The sequence below is a fragment of the Pristis pectinata genome, chromosome 1 (genome assembly GCF_009764475.1).
Source record: "Pristis pectinata isolate sPriPec2 chromosome 1, sPriPec2.1.pri, whole genome shotgun sequence".
Taxonomy (NCBI): domain Eukaryota; kingdom Metazoa; phylum Chordata; class Chondrichthyes; order Rhinopristiformes; family Pristidae; genus Pristis; species Pristis pectinata.
This window is the reverse complement of record NC_067405.1, coordinates 2,410,509-2,421,350: the sequence shown is the minus strand read 5'-3', so window position 1 is coordinate 2,421,350 and position 10,842 is coordinate 2,410,509. Positions and strand designations below refer to the sequence as shown.

The following is a 10,842-nucleotide window of genomic DNA, read 5'->3' as shown; positions in this document are numbered from 1 at the left end:
TTGGCATAAATGAGTTTCTCTGGCTAGAAAGCTAAGGAGAGGTGTGCTGCTGGGATTGGCACTGGGGCCTCAACGTTGAACAATTGACGTAGATGTTTTGGGCACTAAAGGTTTGGTTGCTGGCTAATAGCGCCAAGTAGGTAGGAAATTAAATTTGAAGAGAACAAGAGGGTCAACAGAAGGATATAGAAGTGAGTGGTCAAAGACGTGGCAAATGGAACATGAGAAATTGTAAAAAGTTTTATCTAAAGTGTCAGAGATTGCTGATCTCAGAGACACAGATGGATCTGGGTGTCTTAGTGCGTGGTTCACAAAATCAGAATCAGGTTCATTATCACTGACTTACATGACGTGAAATGTGTTGTTTTGAGGCAGCAGTACAGTGCAAAGACATAAAATTATTATAAATTACAAAAATAAATAAATAGTGCAAAAAAGGAATAACGAGGCAGTGTTCATGGACCGTTCAGAAATCTGATGGCGGAGGGGAAGAAGCTGTTCCTGAATCGCTGAGTGTGGGTCTTCAGGCTCCTGTACCTCCTCCCCGATGGTAGTAATGACAAGAGGGCACGTCCCACCACTGTTTACCCACCACTCTCTGTGTGAAGAGGTTGCCCCTCAGGTCCCTTTTCAATCTTACCCCTCTCATCTTAAACCTACATCCTCTAGTTTTTGATTCCCTTTCCCTGGGAAAAGACTATGTGCATTCATCCCGTCTATGCCCCTCATGGTTTTATACACTTCCTCAGAGTCACCCCTCAGTAACCTGCACTCCAAGCCTGCCTAACCTCTCCCTATAGCTCAGGTCCTTGAGTCCTGGCAACATTCTCGTAAATCTTCATTTTTTTTTCAGCTTAACTACATCTCTTCTGTAACAGGGTAACCAAAACTATACATGAGTTGTGGACACAGCCCAACCCATCACGCAAACCAACCTCCCCTCCCATTGATGTTGTCTACACTTCCTGCTGCCTTGGGAGAGCAGCCAACATAATCAGGGACCGCTCCCGCCCTGGACATTCTCTCTTCTCCCCCCTCCTGTCAGGCAGAAGATTCAAAAGCCTGAGAATACGTACCACCAGGCTCAAGGACAGCTTGTATCCTGCTGCTACCAAACTCTTGAATGGACCTTTCATGGGCTAAGAGATGAACTCTTGATCTCCCAATCTACTTTGTTGTGGCCCTTGCACATTACTGTCTACCTGCACTGCACTCTCTCTGGAACTGTGACATGATATTCTGCATTCTGTTTTCTTTTCTACCATTTCCACCTCTGTTTTCTACGTGCATCACCATTTTCAGGGAACCGTGTACTTGTATTCCTAGGTCCCTCTGTTCTACAACACTCCCCAGGGCCCTACCGTTCACTGTGAAAGTCCTGCCCTGGTTTGACTTCTCAAAGTGCAGCACCCTGCACCTATCTGAACTGACCACCATTTGCCGTTCCTCGGCCCACTTACCCAGCTGATCAAGATCCCTTCGTGATTTTTGGCAACCTCCTTCACTGTCAATGACACCGCCTATTTTAGCACCATCTGTAAACTTACTAACCATGCCCTGAACATTCTCATCTACCTATCACCCTATCACCTGTGCTATGTATCACCCGCCAGCTCTTGCTCCACCCCTTCCCCTCAACACTTCATACCGGCTCTCTCCCCTCTTTCCAGTCCTGATGAAGGGTCTCGACCCAAAATGTCGACTGTCCATCTCCCTCCACAGATGCTGCCCGACCCGCTGAGTTCCTCCAGCATTTTGTGTGTTGGTCCAGATTTCCAGCGTCTGCAGTCCCTTGTGTGTGGATTCTCATCCAAACTGTTTATATAAATGATGAGTATTCAAGAATGTTATTATGTTGGAAGCAGTTCAGAGATTAACTAGACTAATACCTGGCATAAGTAGGTTGTTGCATGGAGAGGGTTAGGTAGGCCAGGCTTGTATCCACTGGAATTTAGAACTGAGAGGGGACTAGAGAGTCTTGACAGTGTGGACGTGGAGAGGATTTTTATTTTTGTAGCAGAATCTATACAAGGCATCATTGATTAAAAATAATGGTCATCCATTTTAGAAACTAGCAGTTTTTTTTCCAGAGGAGACGTGCGGGTAACTGTAAGTTTTTTTTACACATAGAGTGGTGGGGGCCTGGAATGTGCTGCCGGGGTGGTGGTGGAGGCAGATACAATAGAGGGGTTTAAAAGGCTCTTAGATGGTCACATGAATGTGCAGAGGAGATGGACATTGTGTAGGGAGAAGTTTAGTTAGGCTTTTTCCCCGAGGCTGTCAGGCTCCTGAATACCCTGGAGACAGTTTCAGACAAAAGCCCTGCTTTGCACAACAGCGTATAAGAACTTTGGCCACTGCTGACCATGTTTATACAATTAGTGCAACACACTGAGTTCTGTATTTTCTTCATCCAACTTGGTTTTGCACTAACCCTGCACTCAATTTGTATTCTGTATATACCGTTTTTTGCACTATTTGTAGTTGCACAATTTTTTTGTCTGTGTTTATTGTATGTCTTCTGTTCTATGTATGTCCTCTGTTGTGTGAGTCTGGGGGAAATGACATTTCGTTCCTCCATGTGTTTTTACAGCATATGTCATTAATCCAGTAATGTTATATAGCATATAGCATTAATACAAGAGCTGGTTATTGACTTCAGGAAAGGGGGTGGTGTACATGTACCTGTTTACATCAATGGTGCTGAGGTCGAGAGGGTTGAGAGCTTCAAGTTCCCGGGAGTGAACATCACCAACAGCCTGTCCTAGTCAAATCACCTAGATGCCATGGCCAAGAAAGCTCTCCAGTGCCTCTACTTCCTCAGGAGGCTAAAGAAATTTGGTTTGTCCCCTTTAACTTTCACCAACTTTTACCAATGCACCATAGAAAGCATCCTATCTGGATGCATCACAGCTTGGTACGGCAACTGCTCTGCCCAGGACCGCAAGAAACTGCAGAGAGTTGTGGACACAGCCCAGCGCATCATGGACACCAGCCTCCCCTCCTTGGACTCTGTCTTTACCTCTCGCTGTCTTGGTGAAGCAGCCAGCATAATCAAAGACCCCACCCACCCAGGACATTCTCTCTTCTCTTCCATCGGTTAGAAGATACAGGAGCCTGAGGGCACCTACCACCAGACTTAAGGACAGCTTCTACCCCACTGTGATAAGACTATTGAACGGTTCCCTTATATGATGAGATGGACTATGACCTCACGATCTACCTTGTTGTGACCTTGCACCTTATTGCACTGCACTTTCTCTGTAGCTGTGACATTTTACTCTGTACTGTTACTGTTTTTACCTGTACTACCTCAATGCACTCTGTACTAACTTGATGTAACTGCACTGTGTAATGAATTGACCTGTACGATCGGTTTGTAAGACAAGCTTTCCACTGTACCTCGGTACAAGTGACAATAATAAACCAACACCAATATGGGTGAATGACAATAAAGTAACTTGAACTTACTGGTTCGATTAGTTTGGCACAATACTGTGGGCCTAAGGGCCTGTTCCTGTGATGTACTGTTGTCTGTTCTAGGGTGGCGAGTTGTTGGAACATTCCCAAATCTCCACAGAAACATAATATTTGCATACTTTTAAGGCAGAGTTAGGTTGGTATTTGATATGCAAGGGGTGGAACATCAGCTGGCTGGACAGGAACACAGAGCTGAGGTTAGAACCTAATCAGCAGGTCATGGCTGGAGGGGCTGTTGCTTCCTAATTCCTCCAGCTCTGATCTCGCTCAGTTAGTTGGAACTAACAATGAAGACAGCTTTGTATAAATTCACAAATGAAGTGATGCTCACTGATAAATTCACACTTCCTCTCAATGCTTGACAGAACAGAACTGGCCTTGACTGTAGTCTCACCAGTAGCCTGTCCTGTTCCAATCACGCGGATGCTATGGCCAAGAAAGCTCTACTTCTTCAGAAGGCTAAGGAAATTTGGCATGTCCCTGAGGACGCTTGCCAATTTTTACAGATGCACCATAGAAAGCATCCTATCTGGATGCATCATGGCTTGGTACGGCAACTGATCTGCCCGAGACTGCAAGAAACTGCAGAGAGTTGTGAACACAGCCCAGCCTATCACAGAAACCAGCCTTTCTCCACAGTTCCCGCTGCCTCGGTAAAGCCCCGCTGTCTCAGTAAAGCAGCCAGCATAATCAAAGACCCCACCCACCCCGGACATTCTCTCTTCTCCCCCCTCCCATCGGAAGAAGCTACAAAAGCCCAAAAACATGCAATACCAGGCTCAAGGGCAGCTTCTATAAGGCTCTTGAACTCAATAAGGCTCTGGCACGATAAAGATGGACTCTTGACCTCATAGTCTACCTCATCGTGGCCCTTGCACCTTATTGTCTGTCTGCACTGCACCTTCTCTGTAACTGTGACACTTCACTCTGCATTCTGTTATTGTTTTCCGGTTGTACTGTCTCCATGTACTGATGTATGGAATCATCTGTTTCTATGGCACACAAAGTTTTTCATTGTATAATAATAAACCAATTACAATCACACCGTTGAATGGGCAGCAGTGGTGGGGCCACTGTCTCACAACTCCAGAGACCCAGGTTCAATCCTGACCTCGGGCACGTTCTCCCTGACTGTGTGGGACCAGGTGCACTGGTTTCCTGCCACGTCCCAAAGATGGGTGGGTGGGAATGTTAATTGGCTGCTGTAAACTGCCCCCAGTGTAGCTGAGTGATAGAATTAATGGGCATGTGGGGGGGAAGAATCTTCTGCAGAGAAAATTAGTGGGGAAAACAGAATGAGACTGCTGTGAGCTGGCATTCCCTCAATGGGCCGAATGAGCTCTATTTCCGTCATAAGAGAATGTGAATATTTCGTTGGGCCTTGACCCAAAATGTTGACTGTTCCCTCCACAGATGCTGCCTGACCTGCTGAGTTTTTCCAGCTTGTGTCTTGCTCCAGATCTCACCATCTGCAGTCTCTTGTAGCTTCATCAATCTTTGATTCCCCATCTTGTGTTGTACACGCAGAAAGCTCTGTCTGTGACACAGTGGACAAAGGCTGCAGCCAGATTTCCCACCCACAAACCCTGCCCTCGGCTTCACGGCCAGCCACCTGAACCTGCTCTGATGTACGATTATTAGAAATGGCCTGACAGTTGCCCTCGGTTCCCGAGCAGGTCCTGTCTGATTGCATTACTGGTCTGCACCTCACTATGCAGGAGTGCAGGTACAACACCCCAATCAGAAGGTGCCACACAGTCTGAGATCAAGTGCCTCAAAACAAACCCAGATTTAGTTTGACAATCTGTGGGCAGAACTCAGTGGGTCAAGCAGCATCTGTGGGGGGGGATGGAATTGCAGACAATTCCCCCACAGATGCTGCTCGACCCGCTGAGTTCTTCCAGCAGATTGTTTAAGGTACTCCCACACCACCAGGTTCAGGAACCGCCACTTCCCTACAACCATCAGGTTCTTGAACAGACCTGCACAACCCTAACCCTACCTACCTCAGCAACAGAACACTACGGATTACTACTTGCACTGCTGTTGGCTCATCTCTGATTGTGCCTTTTAGAACATCGAACACTACAGCACAGTACAGGCCCTTCAGCCCACAATGTTGTGCCAACATTTTATCCTGCTCCAAGATCTATCTAACCCTTCCCTCCCACATAGCCCCCCACCCCCATTTCTCTATCATTCATGTGCCTATCAAGTGTCTCTTAAATATTTCTAATGTATCTGTCCCCACAACCTCTGCCGGCAGCACGTTCCATGCACCCATCACTCTTTGTGAAAAAAAACTTACCCCAGACATCCCCCTTATATCTTCCTCCAATCACATTAAAATGATGCACCCTTGTGTTAGCCATTGTCGCCCTAGGAAAAAGTCTCTGACTGTCCACTCGATCTATGCCTCTTATCATCTTGTACACCTCTATCAAGTCACCTCTCATCCTCCTCCTCCTCCAAAGAGAAAAGCCTCACTCAACCTATCCTCATAAGACACGCTCTCCAATCCAGGCAGCATCCTGGTAAATCACCCTTTCTAAAGCTTCCACATCCTTCCAATAATGAGGTGATCAGAACTGAACACAATACTCCAAGTGTAGTCTAACCAGAGTTCTACAGAGCTGCAACATTACCTCAAGGCTCTTGAACTCAATACCCCGACTAATGAAGGCCAACACACCATATACCTTCTTAACAACCCTATCAACATGCGCGACAACCTTGAGGGATCTATGGATGTGGACACCAAGATCCCTCTGTTCCTCCATACTGCTAAGAGTCCTGCCATTAACCTTGTATTCTGCCTTCAAATTTGATCTCCCAAAATGTATCACATCATACTTATGCAGGTTGAAATCCATCTGCCACTTCTCAGCCCGGGTCTGCATTCTATCAATATCCTGTTGTAACCTACAGCAACCTTCTACACTATCCACACCACCACCAACCTTTGTATCATCAGCAGACTTACTAACCCACCCTTCCAGATCCTCATCCAAATCATTTATAAAAATCACAAAGAGCAGGGGTCCCAGAACAGATCCTGCAGAATACCACTGGTCACCGACCTCCAGGCAGAATACACTCCATCTACAACCACCCTTTGTCTTCTATGGGAAGGCCAATTCTGAATCCACACAGCCAAGTCTTCCTGGATCCCATGTCTCCTGACTTTCTGAATGAGCCTTCCATGAGGAACCTTATCAAACGCCTTACTAAAATCCATGTACACCACATCCACTGCTCTACCTTCATCAATGTGCTGTGTCACATCCTCAAAGAATTCAATCAGGTTCGTGAGGCACGACCTGCCCCTCAAAGCCATGCTGACTGTCCCTAATCAGCCTATGCTTCTCCAAATGCCCATAAATCCTGTCTCTAAGAATCTTCTCCAGTAATTTGCCCACCACTGAAGTAAGACTCACTGGTCTGTAATTCCCAGGGTTATCCCTACTCCCTTTCTTAAACAAAGGAACAATGTTTGCTACCCTCCAATCATCTGGCACTACTCCTGTGGCCAGTGAGGATGCAAAGATCATTGCCAAAGGCACAGCAATCTCTGCCCTCACTTCCCGTAATAACCTCGGATTTATCCCGTCTGGCCCCGGTGACTTATCTATCCTGATGCTTTTCAGAAGTTTCAGCACACCCTCTTTCCTCACGTCGACATGTACTAGCGTATCAGCCTGTTGTACACCATCCTCACAATCGTTAAGGTCTCTCTCACTGGTAAATATTGAAGCAAAGTGTTCATTAAGGACCTCCCCTACCTCTTCCAACTCCAGGTACATGTTTCCTCTTTTAATCCCTGATCGGTCCTACCCTCACTCTAGTTATCCTCCTATTCTTTACATACATGTAGAAGGCCTTGGGGTTCCTACCTAGCTCCCTATATTCCCTCTTCAGGACCTCGTCTCTTTTCCCACCTGTCACTGGTACCAATATGTACCATGACCTCTGGCTGTTCACCCTCCCCCTTCAGAATGCTGTGGACCCGATCCGAGACGTCCCTGACCCTGGCACCAGGGAGGCAACACACCATCCGGGAGCCTCTTTCACATCCACAGAATCTCCTGTCTGCCCCCCTTACTATGGAATCCCCTGTTACTACCACCCTCCCCTTCTCCCCCCTTCCCTTCTGCACCACACGACCAGGCTCAGTGCCAGAGACCTGGTCACTGCAGCTTTCCCCGGCAGGTCGTCTCCCCAACAGTGTCCAAAGCGGTATACCACATGGGTACTCTGCACTACCTACCTATTCTCCATCCTTCTGACAGTCACCCAGCTAGCTGCCTCCTGCAGCCTTGGAGTGACTGCCTCCCTGTAGCTCTTCTCTAAGTACTCTTCATGCTGCAGGAGCCAAAGGTCATCCAGCTGCAGCTCCAGTTCCCTAACACTGTCTGTAAGGAGCTGCAGCTGGATGCACCTCGTGCAGATGTAGCTATCAGGGAGACTAGAGGTCTCCCAGAACTCCCACATCTCACAAGCTGAACACACCACTGACCCTGGAGCAATTCTCACTACTCTGGTCCTGGTAGTAATGGGAACACCAAAGCAAACAAAGAAAGCAACTTACCAGAGACTTACCTTCACCTCTTCTCACCGAAGCCTCTTGAACCAAAGCCCCAGTCCCCACTCTAACACCAGCCCACTCACACAATGGCCGCTCTGCTTATACCTGCCTTCCCTTTATTTGCTGCTGTTAATAAGCCAATCAACTGGTAACAATTTGCAAATGTGCCTCGTTTAGACTCTTGCAAGGTGAAACTCAGAAACACATGCACAGAGACTCACCTCTTTTTAAAGCTCCCACTTCCAAATTCCAACCCTGCAAGGTGAAACAAGCAGAGACTCACCTCTTCTTTTGTACTAATATTTTTGCAGACATTTTTTAAACCTCTTCACTGTGTTGTCTAATTTCTGATCGATGTGTTGCCTGTACCTACGTGCCTGTGATGCTGCCACAAGGTTTTCGTTGCACCTGTACTTCACCGTACTTGTGCACAGGGCAATAAACTCAATCTGCACCCTACCTGCCCTCCTGCTGAAACAAGAAACTTTTTATCTGCAGTGTTATTGCCTCTCACCGAGTGTTTTTTTTTAAAAATCTCACCCACATAATAAAACTAAACCAGGATCAAAATGAACTGCAGACAGGCAAGTGTGACATACAAAAAGTTTATTGATTTGGAAGTGCGACAGTCTCAGCCAGCGCTGCTGCACAGTTCAGGGGTGGGTGGAACATACTGAATCAAGATGTTATGGGCCATGGGAAGGAACAGCAAAATGTTAGAAGACAGCGCCTGAAAGAGTTTTTATTCCATTGGAAGGGTCCCGGGGCACCATGAAGCAGAAAATCAATACAAGGGCAGCTTGTGAAATAATCACGGGAATGAAATATTTCCAGGAATGCACAGGGAAGGGTCCCACTGACATCGGCGATGGTTGTGCCTGTTGTGTGTGTGTGGGGGGGGGGGGGAAGAGGTTGGGGGGGAGGAGGGGCTCACGGGCTCTCCACACCGATCAATGGCCGCTGGCTTTATTATCGGGCTGTAAAGGTCTTCCCCCTGTGGACAGAGCAGGACAATTAGAACAGGACAACTGCCCGTCCCGTCCCCTGCGCCCTCTTACACCCGTCCCCACCTCTCACACACCACTGACACCTCCTCCCCCCCCCAAGTGATCTGCCCACCACAACACACTCCCACACACAGGATACCCAATGTCACTCTCTGTCCCAAACCAGGCAACACTGCAGGTTGCTGGGATTGAGGGTCCCCCTTCACTGTGCAGGGGGTGGGATCTGTGGAGAGATCCCCCTACATTGCTGGGTTTTGGGGGTCCGCAGTGTCACCGCTCACAGTGCTTGAGGTCAGACAGCTTCGCTTCAAGGGGTCCTGTCATTGTGCCCTTGCCGAGAACCAACTGCTGGCAGCAGCACTGCAATTCGGCCTTTTACTGTCATCATCCCTACAGCACAGACAACAGGGGGACCCCCTCCCCAACCACCCCCCCCCCCCCCCCGGCGACAGGGGAGCCCTCCCCAACCCCCCCCCCACACAGCGACAGGGGAGCCCCTCCCCAACCACCCCCCCACACAGCGACAGGGGAGCCCCTCCCCAACCACCTCCCCCTCCCACCCCCCACCCCCGGGTGACGGGGTACCCCAACCCTAGCAACAGGGGGATCTCCCCTCCCCAACCCCCCCCAGGCAATGGGGGGACCCCCTCCCCAAACCCCCTGGTACATGACCCATTCTCCACCCTGGCAGTCATTTGACAGAGCCAGCGACAGGCTCCACCCCCCGTGTCCCCAACCCACCTGGTTTCCAGCTCCTTTCCCCCTGGGTTCCAGCCTCCCCATGGTCTGGGTGACCCCCAAGAGCCATGGTAACGGAGTATTCCGGGCGTCGCAGTGACGAGGACGTGGTGGGCTGACTCCACACAGGGCAGGGCGGGGAGGAGGAGATCACGGACCACCCAACAGTGACAGTGAACAGGTGTGTGGCTGGCACTGAGGGACGTGCTGCCAAGGCTCTGGGGGAAGCAGGCACAGAGAGGGGGGCAGGCAGAGAGACCCCTGCCCCTCCCATAGAGCTCCAAACCAAGAGCTGTACAGACTGTGGGCGGGGGGGGGGCAGGACCTCGAGTCGGACACAGCCCCAACTCCCACCCACCCGGGAGTGGGAGAGGAGGGGAGAGTCAGCCTCAGACACCTGATCCATTCACCCCGACATACAGGAAAACTGACCGCCTCCTCCTGACCAACCCCAGCCACGCCACTCTCCCCGTTCCCCGCCCACACGTGACCACAACACACCCTGGCAAGCGAGACGGTCAGAAAACACAGCCTGTCCCCGACAGACAAACTGAGTCTGCGATCAACAGCAGAGCCCGTGAACACATGCACCACATCTCAAAGGGCCCTGTTGTCTGGACTTCGTTCACAGCCCCTCTCTCCACCCCACCGGTTGTATGGTTTGGGAGGGATTCAGTGTGACGCTTTCACTGTAAAGGGCAGACCCTGCTCTCAATTACAGGGGAGAACTTATTCCTTTGCAGTGACTCGGAATCTAATTGCAGGCTGCCCCCAGAACACTATGCAAAAAAGATGCATTTCACTGTGTTTCAATGTACATGTGACTAATAAAGAAATCTGATCTTCATTCTCTCTCCTCCGCAGCTCTGCACTGGAGAACAGCAGCAGGGACACACTCTGGCACACATAGTGGGGAACCACAATCTCTATGCTGGGACCCTGACCTCTCTACCATGCGAGACACTACACTGGTGAGCTGGTTACTGGCTCTCCCTGGATCACTCACGCGTGTATCTATCAGAAGACCTGACT

The 10,842-nt window shown here is 49.3% G+C and overlaps 1 protein-coding gene and 1 non-coding gene across 2 annotated transcripts in view; both read right to left on the bottom strand.

The window, feature by feature from the left end:
- Positions 1-8,656: 8,656 nt before the first annotated feature.
- Positions 8,657-10,842, bottom strand: part of arpc2 (actin related protein 2/3 complex, subunit 2) — a 33,418-nt gene continuing 31,232 nt past the window's right edge. Inside the window, exon 10 of the mRNA XM_052014846.1 lies at positions 8,657-9,059. Coding sequence (XP_051870806.1) covers positions 9,035-9,059 — 25 coding nt within the window. The 3' untranslated portion in view covers positions 8,657-9,034. The remainder of the gene's footprint in view (positions 9,060-10,842) is intronic.
- Positions 9,358-9,468, bottom strand: LOC127579017 (small nucleolar RNA SNORD89). The gene has a single exon (XR_007957627.1). It is a non-coding gene; the product is annotated as a small nucleolar RNA SNORD89 (small nucleolar RNA).